The sequence below is a fragment of the Propithecus coquereli genome, unplaced genomic scaffold (genome assembly GCF_000956105.1).
Source record: "Propithecus coquereli isolate 6110/MARCELLA unplaced genomic scaffold, Pcoq_1.0 Scaffold423, whole genome shotgun sequence".
Classification (NCBI taxonomy): domain Eukaryota; kingdom Metazoa; phylum Chordata; class Mammalia; order Primates; family Indriidae; genus Propithecus; species Propithecus coquereli.
The window spans coordinates 2,421,418-2,442,089 of NW_012149986.1; the positions used below are offsets into that span (position 1 = coordinate 2,421,418).

The 20,672-nt window shown below is 41.8% G+C and overlaps 1 protein-coding gene across 1 annotated transcript; it reads right to left on the minus strand.

Moving 5' to 3' along the window:
* Positions 1–2,392: 2,392 nt before the first annotated feature.
* DIRAS2 (DIRAS family, GTP-binding RAS-like 2) lies at positions 2,393–20,261 on the minus strand. The gene is made up of 2 exons (XM_012653572.1): positions 20,175–20,261; positions 2,393–3,143 (listed from the first exon to the last, which is right to left on the minus strand). Exon 2 carries the CDS (start codon positions 3,105–3,107, stop codon positions 2,508–2,510), a length of 600 nt encoding a protein of 199 aa, XP_012509026.1. The 5' UTR covers positions 3,108–3,143; positions 20,175–20,261; the 3' UTR covers positions 2,393–2,507.
* Between the last annotated feature and the right edge of the window lie 411 nt (positions 20,262–20,672).

The window sequence follows — 20,672 nt, forward strand, 5'->3', positions numbered from 1 at the left end:
ATGGGAACTCACAGATGCTAAAAAACGCCCGATTCCATGATACTAACTCTTCAAGCCCTGAGCCAATTGGGGAGCTCCTAAGAGATGATTTTGAAATACCCATCAATGTCTTCAGTTCAGTTCTTAGAAAGTATTCCCAGAATGAAGACCCACGACCAAGGCTTTGACAACAGCCTTCCTACCCTATAAACTCACAGGCAAAATATGAAGGAACAGAATGTGTCCTGAATGGGGTCAGATTTTCAACAACAAGCTTCTCATACTGATGAAGCTTTAAACACTTACACAGGTAGAAACTGACTTAAAAGGGGAAAGAGAAATTCTGATTTATGATCAGTAGGAATGGCATGGTTTCCAGGGAGATCTCACATTAAAAGCCGTATTATTAATAATACTAGTCAGTGGCAAAGATCACATTTCACTGTTAACAAAGAACCCACTCAAAATCTATACATCCCATTTTGGGGTGAAGTTCTGAACTTCTTCTACTTAACCCATATTCAAATTGCAAACTGATAATCTTGAGAATAGAAATGGAAAAAACGTAGGGACACGTTGGAAAACAAATCTTCCAGAAAATGTGCCAACCAGAGCTCGCTGTGGATGCTGTGGAATGGCCTTTTGGAACGGAACACGGAACACGCCTGCCTGAGGGGTTGGAAGGAAGCCTCAGGGCTGGCCCAAATGCCGTGTGCCCCGCCCCACTGGCTCCGAGCCACGCCCCTCTTTTGTCAGCTCAGCACTAGTGTTCCCCCACCAAGTCAGAGCGATTTTGCTCTAGGAGACCAAGGAGTGGTGAGAACACAGAGCCACGGTTCTCAAAGGCACCTCCCACACACTACTGGGAGAACAGAGGATGGGGCCAGGACTAGGGAACAGAACCAGAAAGGGCTAAAGAAAACCAGGACCTGTTGAGAAACAAGTGTGCTTTGGAGGACAGAGGTGACCACAGTGCTGCCGCAGCTGGCCCTGCACACAAACACCCCCAACTTGAGAGCACTGCCAGGGCTGGCACTGCTGCCCAACAGCCAGGAGGCCCCCTGGGCCAGCCCACATCATGCTGCAGCTCCTTCTGCTTGCCAGGCAGGCGACATAGGGCTGCTGAGAGGACGGTGCCCCAGGGGCCAGCACGTATTCTGCAGGCTGAAACAAACAGGAGAACTAACAGGCGCTGTCAATGGGAATTTTCGGGAAGCAGAGCCCAGCCAGACTCGCCCATGGCAGAGCAGCCTGTCTCCAGCCAACATCCCATCCCCACGCCAACGCACAGGAACCAGCAGTGGCTGTAATTTGGTTTGATGGATGAAAGACTCACACCAAATCATTAGGAGAAGTAGATAATTGTTTCTAGAGTGAATACTGCATTCAACGGCTCTTGGAAGACATGTATAATGGAACATGCAAGAGAACTGACTATTATTTGAATGCATTTTCTAGGAATATATTTCTGATATAGATAGATCATGAAAAACACAGTCAATACCTTCTGCTTCAAAGTATTTCATTAAGGTGCAAAGTGTGGCATGTACATGTTTTTAACAGTTAGAAAAACGGATGTGCTTCTGGTTGTCGGATGGCCTTTGTCGGCTGTTACCCAGCTGGGTACAGACCAAGTTATTTAAGAGAAGAAACCCATCTCGGAGGAAAAAATGTCTAAAAACAGATACTTTATTTGCTTATATTTAAAATCTGTGGGCTGGAAGAAGTTATGCTCCTCACAGGTCAAAAGAAGGCAATTTCACTTTTCTAAGACCTTGAAGTATAACACACAGGAACGTTATTGCGATGTTTTAATAATGTCACAATATCCTTACTCAAAATTGAAGAACTTCTGCCACGGCAGCACGCTATTAGTGAATTTACCATTGTATGTGAAAATAAATACTCTAATAGGTTAAAACAATACTTCTAACTGGGTCTACGTGAGGTGAGTGCATCCCCTCAGGGTAGCAAGGTTCCGAACAGGCCAGGCGGGAAGTGGGAATGAGCATCCTTGTGGGGGGCCCGTGTGATTTTCTCCTCGGGATGAACTACCCAGGGGAGGAGGCCACTTTGGCCCCAGGCTCTTCTCACCCCATCGCGCCCCACCCCCCTCGGCCCCCCAGAGATGCTATCAGCTCCTGAGCAGCGAGAAATCCTGGTTTGGGGTTGGTGCGGGTAGCTCCGGGTTCACGCGGCTCACATGCATGCAGATGACACCTAGTCCTCTCCGCACATGCTGCTTCCGTGGGTCCCAGTCCTCCTGCCTCCAGGGGTGAACGCTGCCTCCAGGAACCGCTGGCACCTCGGCCCAGGGATGCTGAGCGCCCTGGCTCTCTTTTCAACCTCCCGGCGGATCCCATGACAACAGGGAGGGGCTTACTGTGGGGAATGGCGAGCGCCCTGCTAAGGACAATAGAGCATCTCTGCCAGACGCGACGTAACACGCGGGCACCGTACATGCTACCCTGACGGCGGGGGATGGGGGGGCCTGGACCCGCAGCCGCCCCCCACTGCGGGAAGGGCGCTCACATGACCACGCACTTGCCCTTGAGCTTCTCTTTCCTCTTCTGCTGCTTGCTCTTCTTCCCGTCGATCTGCAGGCTCACGGTCCTGCGCTTCTCCAGGGTGAGCAGCTCCTGGAAAAGCTCCTTGACGTTGTGGTTGAGCTTGGCCGAGGTCTCCATGAAGGCGCACTTCCACGCGCGGGCCAAGGCCTCCGCCTCGCCGCTCTGCACCTCGCGGCTGGGGCTCTCGTCACACTTGTTCCCCACCAGCATGATGGGGATGCTCTCCACGTCCCCTTTGATCTCGCAGATCTGCTCGTAGATGGGCTTGAGCTCCTCCAGGGACTGGCGGCTGGTGATGGAGTACACCAGGATGAAGGCGTGCCCCTTGGAGATGCTCAGCCGCTGCATGGCGGGGAACTGGTGGCTGCCTGTAGTGTCGGTGATCTGCAGCGTGCATATGCTCTTGTCGCAGCTGATCACCTGCCGGTAGGTGTCTTCCACCGTGGGGATGTAGCTTTCCCGGAATGTGCCTTTCACAAACCTCAGGACCAGGGAGCTCTTGCCAACACCACCTGCCCCAAACACGGCCACCCGGTAATCGTTGCTCTGTTCAGGCATGTTGCTCGAGGGCCGCAGCTGTCACCGAGGACGCACCTAGCAAAGGAACCAAATGTTTAAGAGAATTAATAAAAACCTTGTTTGCTTTATTCTTTATAGCTTTACAAAAATGAGGTAATAAAGTTTGCTTTCATTTTCCCAACATGATAACGATTAAATTTCATTTTTAAATTTCTATAATTCTAAATCCAATAAATTTGTTTGATCTGCAGTTTTCAAAAGGGCAGCCAATCTAGGCAGGGGCTAACTGGAACCAGTCTGCTTCTCCTTACTGGACCACGGCCCTGAGCATCTTTGCTCGCACAGAGACCTATCCCCAGGGAAAAGGTGCAACGTCTGCCTGAGAGTCACAATCAAGGAAAGGCAACGAGCAGATGAGAAATAAGCCACCTCCCAATGCACGCGCACACGATCACAGCATATCTTTACCATTTTATCTGAAGTGCTGCATACTCAATATACTGGTCATAAAAATGTGTGTTTTTTTAAACAAATACCGGGAGGAGAACATGAGAGAGAAAGATACTCTTAATATTTATTTAGTGTGTATATTAACTCACGAAATCCTCACCACCTTGCATAAGTTGGTGTCATTAGCTCCGTTGTTCAATGATGAAAAGGAAACATAAACGGGATCAGGAATGTAATGTCCCCATGTAAGAGAGGAGGCTGGGATACAACCAACATGGGGTGGATGCCAACACCTAACCCACAGGCTGCCTGCCAAGCACCGGTCACAGTGGCTTGGGCGTTACTCAGGCCATGGTACAGATTGCCTACACTAAGCAGAAAGAGCTGACAGTTAAGTAAGAAGCTTAGATAGTCATTTCATTCATCAAAATTAAAACAATTTTATGTACTTAATTTTTAAGAATCCAAAGAGTCAGGGATTATGAGGATATTAGTATAAACCACTTATAAACAATCATTAAAATTGAGTAGAATGGGGTTTCTCTTTATTACAAACATCATTCCTAGTCCAAGGGATTTGTAAATATGCTTTCTTCATTTATAAACTACCAAATATTTTTCATCCTGTTGCTTCTTTGATAAAGAAGGACATATAACACAAAAAAACGTAGAGAATTAGGCAATATCCAAATTTTTTTTAATTAGACAAATCACATAGTAATATGCAACACGCAATGCATTCTTTTCTGAAAGCAGGCACTGTGCTACCCTTTCACTTTTCCATTCTTAAAGTAACTATGGAACAATAAAAAGCACTGCTGAACAAAGTCATTTTCAGAGGCCAGTAAAAATTATTAAACATAATTAACAATGGAAGAAAATGTGTTTGTGCAATGAAAATGTTTACTGGCAGACAGGACAGCACATCAAAGCCCAGGACTGTGACATCGCATCTTCTGATCTCACCATGTGCATCTGCCTACAAATCTGTTCAATTAATTACTCAGTTGTTCTTGCATGCACTTTGCAATCTCAAGCCCTCTAAGAAACTGAAGAAGCATCAATACTAAAAGAGAATATAAAAAGATGTCAGGAAGTTCATTAACAACAAAAGACTGCAGGAGAGCCTGCTGTAGAGTTTGATTAAGTCTATTAAATGCTCATGAAATAATTATGATCAATTCAAGAGTACCACATTGTGATAAATTGTTCTGTATTTTTTTAAAAAAATCATGGTGTCTCAATTCATTTTCTGTTGCTCCAATAGAATCCCACAGACTGGGTACTTTATAAAGAAAAGAAATTTATTTCTTACAGTTCTGGAGACCGAGAAGCCCAACATCAAGGTGCTGGCATCTGGTGAGGGCCTTTTGGTGTGTCATAATATGGCAGACGGTAGCACGTGGCAAGACAGAGCTAGAGTGTTAGCTAGGGTCTCCCTTCTTCTTATAAAGCCACTCATACCATAATGGGGGCCGACCCTCATAACCTCATCTAATCCCAATTACCTTCCAAAATCCGTACCTCCAATACCATTAACATATGAATTTGGGGATTAAGTTTCCAACACATGAACTTTTGGGGGACACGTTCAAACCATGGAAAATGGCCTATGGAATCTGATCTTAAGTTTCTCTCTGCATCCTCAGAATGAAGTTCCCCTTTTGTTTGGAAGTCAATGTCCTCACTCGGCATGGCCCTGTATCATGGTTACTTACCTACAGACTACAGTGTAAGCATCTAGCTGGAAGGGAACATGTCTTAATAATCTCTGTATCCCAATATCTCCAAAAGAGCCCTTAGTCCACAGCACACACTCGTTATACACATTTACTCATTATGTGGTCAGCTATGTTAAGGTGTCTCCGTTATTAAACTGGCAACCAAAATATAGAAAGCAAATGTTAGACACAAAAACAAAGTTTTCATGGCTGCTATTATTTATCGGTCCCCAAAAGTATCTATTGAATTTCCAGAAAAAGTCAGGCAAACGGGAGGTCTGGAGGAAACTAACAAAACCTGGGATGTTGGGAACAATTTTCCAAAGGAAGTGACATGGGAGCAGGATCCTGAAAGATGAATAGGAGTCAGGCATTTGAAGGGGTATAAAGTTTAATGTACATTTATGAGATAGATTTGGGGCAATAACTCTATACTGATCCTCAACTCTCTAACAAAAACTCAAACCATCTCAGAACCATTCATTTATTTCACAAGCATTTATAAATAACTTCTAGAAAACTCGGTGCTTACCCAATAGATGCTTATGGCTTTAGAAGGCAGACAAGCATAGGAAAGGAAACAGTACACCCCAGAGATAGATGCCATAATCAAGTTATGAACAAAGGCAGGAGAAGAATGTAGCGGGGCATTTAACTGCCTGGAGTCCTCAGGAAATATTTCACAGAGGGCTGGGACTTGCCAGATGATGACATGATGAAAGTCAAGTCAGTCAGAATAAAGGACCTCAGGAGAAAGAACAAATGCAGGAAACAGCTAATGTCACCTGTGCCATGGTAGAAAGATGGCACTGACTTGCATCTGGGAGAGCAGATGAGTGGCAGCACCCACCATTAATCAAGACAAACTGTGGAAGAAGCAGATTTAGAGAAAAGGTGGTGGACAGTAGGGAGAAAGGAGCTGTGATTGGGTTAAGTTTGTAGGAAAAATGGAGGAGATCTCTGGTGGCTGATGGGGTTTTAGTTTGGAAGCTCAGCAGAGAGATCTAGTCTAGTGATAAATATGTGGGTATCCTCCACACACAAATAGCACTATAACAAACAAAAATCCCCCAGAGAGAGAGTGTGTTGAACGAAAGGAGAAGACTAAATGCCAAATCTGATGTGTACTATTAAGAGAACTTGGCATGTTACTTAAACTTTCTTCATTTGAGTTGCCTTTATTAAAAAAAGAACAAAGATCTCAAATTAGTAAGCTAATCATCCCCCTTAAGACAATGGAGAGAAAAGAAAAAACTAAACCCAAAGAAAAATTTAAATTACAGTATAAATTAATAAAATAAAGAAAAGAAAAAAATTAATATATCTTCAGTTAGACCGACCATGCAAAAAAGTGAAAAGATTCAATTTACTAAAATCAGGAATGGAAGAGGAGACATCACTACCAACCTTACCAAAATAAAAGGATTATGAGAGATTTCTATGACCGCTGTATGCCAACAATTTAGATAATTTAGATGAAATAGATACAATTTACCAAAGCTGATTCAAGAAGAAATTGAATAGAATTGTAACAGGTAAATATATTGAATTAGTACTTTTTAAAAAACAGCCCACAAAGAAAAACTCAGGTCCAGACGGCTTCACTGGTAAATTCTAGCAAACATTTAAAGGAAAATTAATACCAGTTCTTCATAAACTCTTCCCAAAATTTGAGAGAGAATATTTCTCACTCTTTCTATGAATCCAGCATTGCTTTGATATCAAAACCAGGCAAAGACATCACAAGAGAACTACAGACCAAGATCTCTTATGAACATAGATAGAAAAATCCTCAATGAAATACTAGAAAACTGAATCAATAAATAAAAAAGATTATATATCATAACCAAATGGGATTTATCCCAGAAATACAAAGTTGGTTTAACATCCAAAAAACAATGAATGTAACACACCATATCAATAATATAAAGGACAAAACATTACAATCTCAGTATTTAGAAAAAGAAAAAAAATGACAAAAAGTCAATAACCATTTATGATTTAAGAAAAAATAAATAAAAGGAAACTTCCTCAAGCAGATAAAAGCTGTACAGTAAAAAACATGCAGTTTGCATAATATTTAATGGTGAAAGACTGAGTGCTTTCTCCCTAAGATCAGGTAAAAGACAAGGGTGTCCACTATTGTAGCTCCCATTCAACACATCAAGAGGAATTAATCAAGAAAATGAAATAAAATCCATCTACACTGAAAAGTAAGAAATAAAACTCTATTTGCAGATGATATAACCTTGTACACAGAAAATCCTAAGTAATCCACTAAAAAGCTATTAAAACTAATTAATTCAGTGAGGTTTCAGAATACAACAGTCATATAAAAATCCAACTGTATTTCTATACACTTGCAATGAAAATCTGAAAATAAAATTTAAAAACAATTCAATTTATAATAGTATCAAAAAGGAAATACTGAAGAATAAATTTAACACAAAAGTGCAAAATTTATACTCTGAAAATTACAAACCATTGTTCAAAGAAATTGAAGAAGATCTAAATAAATGGAAAAATATCAATGTTCATATATCAGATTTAATATTGTTAAGATAGTAATATTCCCTGAATCATCAAAAGATTCAATTCAATTCCTAAAAATATCTCACTGGCTACTTTGCAGAAACTGGTAAGTTTATCCCAAAATTTACATAAAAATTCAAGAAACCTAGAGTAGCCAAAACAATGTTGAAAAACATTAAGAAAGCAAATAAGCCGGAGGGCTCATACTTCCTGATTTCAAACTCATTACAAGGCTACAAAAATCAAGACAGTATGGTACCGATACAAGATAGACATACAGATGAATAGAAAGCAGAGTTCAGAAATAACCCCTCCCATTTATAGTCTATTGACTTTTGACAAGGGTACAATGAAAATTCAATTCAAAAGTGAGAGAATAGTCTTTTCAATGAATGATGCTGAAACCAGATATCCACATGCAAAAAAATAAAGTTGGATCCCTCCCTCACACCATATACAAATTTAAATCCTCCCTCACACCATATACAAAATTATCTCAAAGACCTAAATATAAGAGCTAAACTATAAAACTCTTAGAAGAAAACTTAGGCATAAACTTTTATGATCTTGGATTAGACAATGGTTTCTTAGCTGTGACATCAAAAGTATGAGCAGCAAGATTAAAACTAGGTAAATTAGACTTCATCAAAACCAAAGAACACCATCAAGAAAGAAACAACCTACAAAATGGGAGACAATTTTTATAAATGATATATCTGATAATAGATTAATTCCAGAATATATAAGGAACTTCTACAATTCAACAACAAAACAACCCAATTAAAAATGTGCAAAAGACTTAAATATTTCTCCAAAGGTGATACACACATGGTCAATAAGCACATTAAAAGATACTCAATATCACTAGTAATTCATAAAATGCAAATCAAAACTATAACAAAATATCACCTTATACCCACTTAGACAGCTATAATAAAAAACAACAACAGCAACAAAAATAAGAAAATAACAGATGTTGGTAGGATGTGGAGAAATTAGAATCTTTGTGCATTGCTGGTAAAAATGTAAAATGGTACTGCTGCTTTAGAAAATGTTCTATCACTTTCTCCAAGGTCTAATCATAAAATTACCACATGACATAGCACTCCCCCTCCTAGGTGTATACCCACGAGAAATGAAAACACATAGCCACAAAAAAAAAAAAAAAAAAATTGAACACAAATGTTTACAGCAATATTCATAATAGCCAAAAAATGGGAACAGCACAAATGTCCATCAGCTAATGAATGGATAAGTAAAATGTGTTATATCCACACAATGAAGTATTATTCAGCCATAAAAAGAACCGAAGTACTGATACAGGCTACAGCATGGATGAACCGTGAAAACATGCTAAGTGAAAGAAGCCAGTAACAAAAGACCATATATATCATTTGAATCCATTATATGAAACACACAGAACTGTGCATCTGTAGAGAAAGAAGGTATATTTGTGGTTGTCTAGGGAAGAGGGTAAGGCATTGTGGGGAAATGGGAAGTAATGATAATGTACACAGGATTTCCTTTGGAGTGAAGAAAATGTTCTAAAACCGTGCTAATGTTCACACAATCCTGTCCATATACTACAAAAAAAAACAAAAAACACTGAATTGAACACTTTAATTGGGTAAATTATATTTCAATAACAATTTTACTTAAACAGACACTAGGAGGAAAGGACGACTGGTACAGGGTTAGAAGAGTGGGAGAGATTCTGTGCACAGATTTGGTGACGGATAACTGATGGAGCAGACCTGGGGTGCAGGATGCATGGCAGAGCTGTCTTCAAGGAGAGCAGGGGAAGAGAGCAGAGGGAAGGCGGCAGTTCAGGAAGCTCAAATTCAAGCTTCCCAGACCAGCCCAAACCATTCGGCTTGCAAAGAGAACAGGAGAAAGCCTGACTCTGATTAAGTTTTAATAGCCTCTTTATAAAACTAAACTTTAAAACAAACAAAAAAATGACATAATGCACATACTTGGTTTTAAAAAATGTAAGGAGATTATAAAATGCTCTTTCATCCATACCCAAGCCCCTTCCCTCAGAAGCCCTAGTCTCTCTTTTCAGAAATAACCACTGTTAAAAAGAGTGAGAACTCAGCCGTCATTTTTTGGTGTTCACCATTATAATTTTAAATCACGCTCATTGCTTACATAATATATCTATCTTCATGTCTTACTGACTTTGGATCATATCTATGAAATTAACACTATTATATTCTTTCCTCCATTACTTGAGTTTTTGTTACTTATACAATGTTCTAAAGTATATGCCAGTATTCAAATTTTTCAGATATAACATTTACAATTTTTTTTACAATCTAAGCGTCTGTGCTTTGTCTACAGGTTGTTTCTGAACCCCATCAATAAACAGCACTAACAGGATTTTGTAACAATTTTTCACTGCAGAAATAGATAGTAGGTCTGGACATACTGGGAGGCAAAAGTCATCTCTCATCAAACTTTGCTAACTGAAGAATAATTTTCTGTCAGCAACATTTAGATCTTATTTTTTTCTCAATTTTTTCCTTAATTAACACTTAGTTGCCCATTTTTGAATTTCACTTTGTCTGCTTCCTTGAATCTATTTTACATTTTGATATAAACAGTACCAATAAATTATTTTAGATGGTATTAAACTTTCTGCATTCATACCCTTCCATGTGATTAACAGAATTCTGAATGCCACCAAACTGAGTTCAAATTCTTTCTTCTTCAGATGTTAAGATTATTTCATTTTTACCTTTAGCATCTAGGGTTGTTAACGTAAAATCCAAAGCCAGTATGAGTCTCTTTCCTTTGTAAGAAATTTGGGTTTTTCTTTTTCTTTGGAAGGGTAACGGTTTTCTCTTTAACCTTAGAGTTATGACATTTCACCAGAATATATCTAGAATTGCTTTCTAGAAGCAGGGGGCAGGGGGCAGAGGGGGAAGCAAAGAAAGGATGAAAACCTGATTTTTTTGAAGCTTGGAGAAATTTTATTTTTTTAAAATAACATCCACCTAACCTCTTATCTTTTCTCTCTTTCTGGAGTGTCTATTAGATGCTGGATTGATTGTACCTATTCTTGATTTCTCTAGAATCTTCTCCCTTGTATTTTCAGTAACGCTTCTTGAACTCTGATCTTCTCTTTTGCATAGAAACACTTTCTTATCTTAGGAAATGTGGTACCATGCTAAATCTTAGTGAGAATGCCACTGAAATCGGCTGTAGCTGTTCGCACTTACCTATCTCTGGCTCTGTTCATTTTGGTCCTTCTCTTTCATTTGTTGTTTTCCCCAAAGGTCTGCTGGTCTCTGGTTTCCCATTTGTTTTGTGAAAGAATCATCCAGTTTGCTGGGAGAGCTGGAGCTGGAGTGGGCTCCCCTGATGACACACGGGTCTGTTCACCAGCAACCCAGTCCTGAATAGGAAGGCTGCCTGGGTGCCTTTAAATATACCCCTTTTATTTTCCTTTTCTTGAACTTGGTTGGACTAAACCGTCCCTAGACTTCCTTATACTTCTAAAAAGGTTATACATGAACAGACAGATGAAGGGAGGCTCAAGAAAAGGGAATAAACTATCCATCCCAAAGTATCACAAAATATAAAAATGTGCGTCATTGAAAAATTCATAGTGAGACACCCAGTACTGAAAATCAGCATGTGGCCTAAAGGGCCTAGATACCAGGGAAAATAGATTTTGATTTCCTGAGTCACAGAAGTTTCCCATTCAAGTATCCTTTGGAAGAAACTTAGATTCATGTGAATGAGATAGAAGCAGCATCTCAGGTAAAACAAACCCACAGTTTTTATCTGTATTATATCCTCAATTAATCCTGCTTCAAAAAACAAATAATTGAAACTAGAGAAAAATTCTAGACTGGAAGAATTCAACTCTGTAAGCATGAACATTTGGGAAAGCATGAGAATTCAGCACACTCTCCTGCCCGACATGTCCCTTCTCCAACCTGAGCTCAAAGGTTTGTGCATTTCCCTAAATTTGTCTCTGCTCAGTTATTGCCTTGGTTTTCCATGATGCTTTCTCCTCATTATAACATTGAAACATTACTAACTTTAAACAAACTCCATATTCAAATGTGGTATGTGAGAGCCCATTAAAACTATTAATAACATAAGGTGAATGGAGCATTAAGAAAAACTATCAACAAAGTACAAATTCTTTAGATACGAAAATGTACTTTTATGTATTTTTAGGATCTCAATTTAAATAAAGTTTTATGTGCTAAATCTAAAAACTGAGAGATTTGTCTGTGGGAAATGTTTGATCATAAAAAAGAGTTAAACATCTATGGCTTGTCTTTCTCCAGAAAGCAGAACCCTTTCTCAGGAATCTGTTTTATGGTGCTATGGAGACACCCCCCCACCCCCCGGCAGAGTTAAGACAGGTATGGAAGCAGCAGGCACATCTGAGAGGGTTTCAGGTGCTCATTACGATGCCTAATATCTGCAAGAATGAAATAAGTGGAAATAGGGCACTTCTTGCAGTGGAAGGGGTAGAATAAATTACTTTTAAGAGTTTCATTTCCAAGAGGCAAATAAGCCCACATCCTAAGCATATAAATAAGATTTACTGATATTTGCTGAAACAATTTCATTTGGGGAATGTGAGATGGCCAGGAATCCTAAAGAGACAAATAAAATCTGCTTAATGACACTTTTAAGATTGCCCAGAGCCTGACTACATTTTGGGCATTTTCTACTTTATTACTTTTCTTTCCACGTGGATAAGGGAAGTTAAAAGGAAAATCATGAGCATAATAAACAACACCATTGTCTTGGTGAAAGGACCAGTGACCAAGACCAATACAGTATGGGTTAACCCCTGTAAAGAAATATATACCAAAGGATAAAGTCAACTGGAGCACAGGCAACTGCCTGCATGAAAAAAGAAAGCATTCGATGCCAGCTATAAGGACTTGATGTGCTGCTGTGTCTAGCCCAGGGTGCTTCATTCACTGCCAGCACATGGGAACAGAGTGCTATGTATATGTACACAGTTAGGTGGATTTCTAGTGTTGGCCAAATAAAAGTTTGCAAAATTGGTGAGGGGCTAAAAAGATTCCTTAAATCAATCATTAATCATTTTGTTGTCATGCTTTTGGCATCTTAAATATTTAAGAATTTATTCTTATTCAATTAAATTCTATTAAATATTTAAGAATTTATCACCAAAATCAAGGTTATGAAGACATATCCCTATGTTTTTTCTAAGAGATTTACGGTTTTAGTTCTTATATTTAGGTCATTGATCCATTTTGAGTTAATTCTTATATATAATGTGAGGTAACCAGCTGGACCACCACCATTTGTTGAAGAGACAATTTTTTCCCCATTGAATGGTCTAAGCCCCCTTGTCAAAAATCAATCAACTGTGAACACAAGGGTTTATTTCCAGACTCTCCATTCTATCTCATTGGTCTATATGTTTATGCATATATCAGAACACCCAGTTTCGTTTACTGTGGTAGGTTTCAAGATTGGGAAGTATGAGTCCTCCAATTTTGTTCTTCTTTTTTGAGATCATTTTAGCTATTTTAGGCCCTTTACAATTACATATGAATAAATAAGATTTCATCAAAATTAAAAACTTGTGTGCACAAAGACAATATCAAGAAAGTTAAAAGAGAATCTACAGAATAAGAGAAAATATATCATATAGCTGAAAAGGATCTAATATCCAGAATATATGAAGAACTCTTACAACAGAGCAACAAAAAGACAAACCAACTGAAAAATGGACAAAGACCTTGAATAGACATTTCTCTAAGGAAGATATACGAATGGCCAATAAGCACAAGAAAAGATGTTCAACATCATTAGTCATTAGGAAAATGCAAATTGAAACCACAGTGAAGTACCACTTCACGCCCATTAAAATGACTACTAAAAGAAAACCCAGAACATAACAACTTCTGATAAAGATGTGGAGAAATGGAACCCTTGTGCGTTGCTGGTGGGAATCAAAAATGGTGCAGCCTCTGTGAAAAAAATTAAAGACAGAATTACCACATGATCCAGCTTCTGGGTATGTCTAAAAGAAACAAAGGCAGGGGCCCTAGCAGACATTTGAACACCAGGATTCACAGTGGCCCTGTTTACAGTAACCAAATGTCCACGTGGAAGCAACCCAAATGTCCACAGATGAATGGATTAAAAACACGCAGTCTATACATAGACAAGAATATTCAACCTTAAAGGGAAAGAAACTGTGACGCGTGCTGCAACACACCCTCCACGGATGGGCCCGGGGGACGCGATGCTCAGTGACACAGCCAGTCACAAAACAAACTCTGCATGATGCCGCGTGCGTGAGGCGGGCCAGAGCGGGCAAGGTCACAGAGGCAGAAAGCGGACGGCGGGGGCCGGGGCGGAGAGCGGGAGTCGTCTGATGGGCACGGAGTTTTGATTCCGCAAGACCAAGAGCCTGGAGACGGGTGGTGGCGAGGGTCGTACAACAGTGCAGGTTACCTCGTGCCACTGAGCTATATTCTTGGAAATGATTAAAACGGCAAATTTTATGTTACATATATTTTACCACAATAAAAACAGATACGGCTGCTTGTGTAGGCGTTTTTAGTAACAACAGAGCCACGAATTAAAGAAAGCTCGCGGACGGAAGCGCAAGCGGCACGACTGAGCGGACAGTCCTCCCCGCCGTCCGCGCGGCGCCGTGAGCCAGTGACGAGCCAGTCCCCCCGACACGGCCAAAACCCAAACGGGATGTGTTGCGAAGACCAATTAAAATGCACGGCTCCATCCTGGCCCTAATTTTATCCTGTGTTAATGATCATGTGGAGCCACCAGGATCAGACATGGCATTTAAAGCCAAGCCTCTAGCCCCGTGCTGTGCCCTGCAGGCCTCCGGCCGCTGAAACGAGCCGCACTGGACCGTGAAACCCTAGGGTGAACGCTAAATCTGTCCCATCCGTGACCCTGACATCGACTGTAAGTTGAAATGATAGTATCGCACACATCGGGTAAAGTAAAATACATTATTTAAATTAACTTCACTTGTGTCTTTTTACTTTTTTAAATGTGGTTACTAGAAAAGACAAAATTACACATGTGGCTCACACGGTATACCTTTTGGTCCGCACCGGTGGACAACATGAAAACAAACCCCTATCCTTTCTCCAGCATGGCTTCATAGCTCAATGCTAAATCCAACATGCTACAGAAGCTATCTAAGCTTGATGTTTAAAAAATGCTTAGCAATCTCTTTTTAGGTTTCTTATTAATAGTGAAAGGCAAAAAGCCACAAACCATTGGAAAAACACTCTCCTGCTGTGATAAAAGATATAAAATAACACACCAAAATGTATGAAGACAAACTAAAATTCACTCCTTTCTCGAAATCCTATAGGAAGATATATAGAAAAAAATAAAGATGCGAAGAAACCAACACAGCTGTTCCTGAGTATCTGCGGGGGATTGGTTCCAGCACCCCTGCAGATACCAAATCCACAGTTGCTCAAGTCCCGAGTATAAAATGGTGTGGTGTTTGCATATAACCTGTGCACATCCTCCCATATACCTTACATCGTCTCTGGATTACTTACAACACCTAATACAACATAAATGCTATGTAAATAGTTGTTACACTGTATTGTTGAGGGAATAATGACAAGAAAAAAAGCCTGTACATTTTCAGTACAGGCACAACCATCCTTTTTTCCCAAATACCTTCAGTCCCTGGTTGGTTGCGCCCACAGATACGCAGGGCCGACTGTATTAGAAGTCACATAAAGGGGAGAGGTTTGCTGAACAGTTAGGTAAAAGTAAAAATGCTTAAAACACACCTCAGCTTATCTATTATTTGCTAGAATAATTCTCTTTCAATAATAAGACACTTTGGTACATATATTATTCTTTCAGTATTTATTTATGTGTTTGTGTTTTCTCTCTCTCCCCCATACTCGAATATCAGTGCCAGGAAGGCAGGGTTCATTCATCAGCACACCAATGCCTCCAACCCAGCGCCAGACACGTCGGAGACACTCATTGATTACACATATTGATTATCTTCTGTGGAAATACATTTTTTTGTGAGCCAACAAAGGAAGGTTGATAAATGGATTGTAAAAAGCCGAAACAAAAATAAAAATTTTTGAAAAACTCTAACCATTTGAAGTAACATTTGAGTAACCATTTAAAGGTTAGCTATGTCAATTGAAATAAAAAATGACACAAAGACGTGGTAACACGACAGAAACAGAACCAGAGGAGAATGAACTTGCTGCGTCACTCTTCGGCACATTGCTGCAGCGAAGGAGTGGAAGCCAAAAGTAGCCAGGAGCTACTGGATACGATGCATTTGGATATTTTATTTTTAATATATAAAGATAAGGCTTTTAAGATAGAGTAGACTCTTTCCAATATTTTACAAGGGCTGTCCAGAAAGGATCCAGCCATTGTGAACATAATGACAACATATTACACGGCTGGATGCTTTCTAGAGAGCAACTCGTATAAGGAGATGAGCAGTAACCATGAAAATATTTTCTACCACAGGATGGTTCACTAGTTATTCTGCAAAAAATAAATAAGAGTTGCAGAATTAATACCAAGTTGTGAGTTTTTCTTTCATGCAAAAAGCAACTGTTCTAAATTCATTAATGTCTTCTGTTTGATAGGAGGCTTTTAGACATTCTCTAAATATAAGCCTATGCCACATCCTCCACCCCTGCAATATAAGGGTGACATTTTAAACATGAGGGACACAGTACCTGCTTTGGAAAACCCATCATTCTATGGAGAGAACATTTTGAAAAGTGATGTATAAAAATGACTCCACCATTAAATGATTTTGCCCAAAACAATATGAATATATCCATAAATAAGTCCCCAATCTGCACAATTAAGAACTTGAAAATCAAAATTTTAAATCATTTTAAAGTTCTTCCAAATGGAGAATTTTGACGGGTGTGGATCCATTTGACAAAGAAACATGAATGCAATGTCTTTCGATTACATGTCAAGAACATGTCGTGGGCATCAGAGCGGGTGCCAGGCCAGGGAAGGATCCCTGACACACTGATATTTGAGCAACGATTGGACCAAGGTGAAGGTGTGAGCCCTGTGGAAGTCTGGTGGGAGGGAGTCCCCTGGCAGAGAGAACAGCAGGTGCAAACACAGCCCCGTCTGCTGTGCTCTGACATGCCGGGCTGGGGACGCAGACGAGGTCAGCAGAGGGGGCGGGGCCACAGAGGACTGCAAGCACAGGCTATATAATACTTGGAGAAGGTTGGGAAGCCGCTGGAGGGCTCTGAGCAGAGAGGTGACAATGTGACCTCCATTACAAAAGGACCCCTTTGTGGCCCTGCGGGTAGAGAGGCAGGATGGAAGCCGGGTGCTGGCCAGGATATTCCGGCGACAGTCACGACACATGCTGAGGGTGGCTTGCACCGGGATGGAGGTGGGAGAGGTGGGCCAATGCTGCCACCCATAACTAGCTGGCCCAGAAGACAGCCTGTGCCCCCACCCTGTTACTCCTCCCCTCACAGCTCTACTTACTCGGTCAGTGGGGTTATCTGGTTTCGGGACTTTAAGCATCATCCATACGCCAACCACTCCCAACTGTACACCCACGGCAGGACCTCGCCCTACACTGCAGATCCCGCACACCTCGCTCCTCCCGGGTGAAGCCGTGGACACATCCCAAGTATGACACTGGCAACAGGCCCTGCCCACACCCTGCCCTCATTTCCACAACTTTGCCCCTAGCTCACTTCATTCCAGCCACACTGGTCTTCTCCTGGCTCCTGGACACACCTGGCGAGCTCCTGTATCAGACCTTTGCACTGGCTGTTCCCTCCACCTGGACCGTTCTTCCCCCAGATAACCACAGGGCTCGCCCCCTGGCCTCCCACAGGCCTGTGCTCAAATACCACCTGCTCAGTGAGGATTTCCCTGAACGCCCTGTCTCAAGTCACAACCCCAACCTCAACCCTGGTAGTCTGTGGCCTCTTCTTGCTTTATTTTCTCCAAAGCACATATCCTTTACTGACACAGCAAGTAATTTCCTTTTTTTTAAATTTGTGTTTACTTCCACTGTATTCAAAGCCCCATAAGGGGTTTTCATCTCTTCCATTCACTGCTGTCTCCCCAGTGCTCCAACACTGTCTGGCCCGTAGAAAGTGTATACTAAGAATTTGTACAATGCATAAATGAATCTGTGTGTTCCTTCTAATGAACACACTGGGAAGGGCAGCCTAAGCAATTTGCCTCAGGCAAGAGAAAGGTAAGCAGAGATCTACGACTGCATCTCCACTTGGCCGTGACTCCATCCACACACCTGCCATGGTCACGTACCTCGGGGGGCTGAGCAGGAAGTAACAGGCTGCAACAACAGAGTGCTAGTGTAGATCAAACCACTATTCTGATGGCAGAGCAATGCTCCTGCTTGGTGATGTCCATGATCTCTGCTGTAGGAGTATTAGCCAAGCCAGACCATGTGCCCTGTGCAGGCCCTGGGGAGGGAGACAGCTAGGCGTCTTCCAGATACCGGAAGGAGGGTGCTACAAAGGCAGCTTGGACTAAAGTGATAGCAGGGAAGACAGAAAACAGGTGACATCAAAAGCAATTGGTGACAGGTTGGTGGGAGAAGGGTTAAGAGGTCGAGTGAGGAAGGAGGATGTGTCAAGGGAAACTCCTAAGGCTTCCAACTTACAGAACTGCACAGATGGAGTGAGACGCTTTGCTAAGAAAACGCTGGACAAAGGCCAGACTCTAGGGGAAAGATCATGAGCTTGATTTTCAGCACACAGCTCTCCAAGTGTGTCTGGGACAGTCGGGAATTCATGCCAGGCAGACAGGTGGACGACGTGCCCAGAGCCAGGCGCAGCATCTGGGACGAGAAGGCACGTTAGGGAGTTACCTGCACTGAGGTGGGGTGGCAGCCGTGTGGATGAGATGGCTTGGGAGAACAAAATGAGAACAAAGAGGAAAGTGTGGCTGACTTAGACACAGCCTCAAGAGATTGCAAAGCTTGATGTTTGGTAAAAGCAGTGGATCTGCAAGGAACTAAAAGAAAGAGTGACCCGAGGGGTAGAAGCAACTCCACGGTAGGGCTGTGTCGTGGAAGCTGAGGAAAGCAAGGACTTCAAAAACAGAGGGCTGCACAGCGTGAACCGGCCCTAAGAAGCAAAGTCAAGCGAGCGCTGGCGAGAGCCTTCGGTGGGAAGCAGCGACAGTTATGGGTAAACCCAGCAGGAGACACTTGACGGCACCACATGGAAGCTGGGTAGCAGTGGGTCGAGGAGAGGGCGGAAAATGCAGAGATTGAGACAGGCAACCTGGGACTCCGGTTGCAAATCCAAGGAAAGGTTGTGAATTGGTGGCTACACAGTCCATAGCTTTGATTTTATTTTTTTTAAGTTTTTTTAATTAATTTTAAAGTACAGAGACATGGACAGGTATTAATATAATTTTTTAATGGGAAGACAACGACTACATATACTGGCAAGGTAAAATGTCCCTTCCTACTGAGGGTTACGGGGTGCTGTGCAGAGAGGGTGCTGTGGTCAAGGGAGGTGCCTGCTGGTCCATCCGGAGCGGGGAGAGTTCCCAGCCCTGACAAGATCCCCGGTGCCTGTGGCTGTAGGGCTTCAGAAGAATGACAGAAAAAGAATGAAGTTACCCGGGAATAAATGTGAACATAGGGCCAGGAGGAAGACTAAGCCAGGGGCCAAGGCCCTTGATGAGCAAAGAATTCCCAGGAGGTCAGAAGCGGATGGAACGAGAAGGCAAGGGATGTAGTCCGGGACCGGGAGCCGCTCACCAATGGACATCTACCTGTCTGCTCTACGGTTACAAGGCAGATTAGCACTGACTGCCATGAAAGGGGACAGCCACCAACGTGTCTAGAATCCAGTGATCACCAACATCGCACAGGCCTTAGTGCCTAAGGAGCCCTCGGCAGCCTTCCAGGCAAGGCCAGGACACGCAGGATCCTTACACAGGTGAACAGCTCAAGGCTCGCAAACCAAAACTATCAAGCAGGGCATATACTTTCATACTTGAATGCCATGAATTCAGTTAGAGAGTCAGGAGCACGTGTGGGGAGGTAAGCCCAGTCAAAGAACAGAGGATAAGAGTGTTGACAAAAAAAGGAATGTGAATTTAACCAGATACAAAATAAACAGTCCAATGAAAAGAAAAAGATATAAAGGGAAAAAAGTCAGCAGTTTAAGATTACTTTGAAAGTGTGAGTACTAGGTAAATTAGAAAATACTAAATTTGGCCAGGTGCGGTAGCTCATGCCTATAATCCCAGTACTTTGGGAGGCTGACGTGAGAACACCATTTGAGGCCAGGAGTTCAAAACCAGCCTGGGCAACACAGCAAGACCCTGTCTCTACAAATTTTTTTTTTTTTTTAAATTAGCCAGGTGTGGTGGCGCACACCTGTTGCCCTAGCTACTCAGGAGGCTGGTACAGGAGGATCACTTGAGCCTAGGAGTTTGAGGCTGCAATGAGCTATGACTGTGCCACCACACTCCCACCCAGATGATAGAGCAAGACTTTGTCTCTAAAACAAATTAAATAAAAATAAATAGCCAAAGCTAAAGGCCAGAATTCCATCCATAAGCAAAGTACAACTATAAGACGATGGGCTTCGTGCCAGGTTGTAAAGGAGAGAACAAATCTGAGACACTGAGAAAGGGGGACCACTAAAATGCCACCACCTGGCAGGAACCCAGGGGTTCTAGACAGTTTCACCTGCAACACACCTCTTGACTTAGCTATTAGTAGCCCCCTTTTACAGATGAGGCAACTGAGACTCTGGATGGTTAAAGTCACTGCAAATTGTTGCAAAGCTAGTGACACATCCCACATTTGAACTCAAGTTTAGCTGAGACCAAACATGCATGAGAGAGGAGGAGGAGAAGGTCACCACAGCCT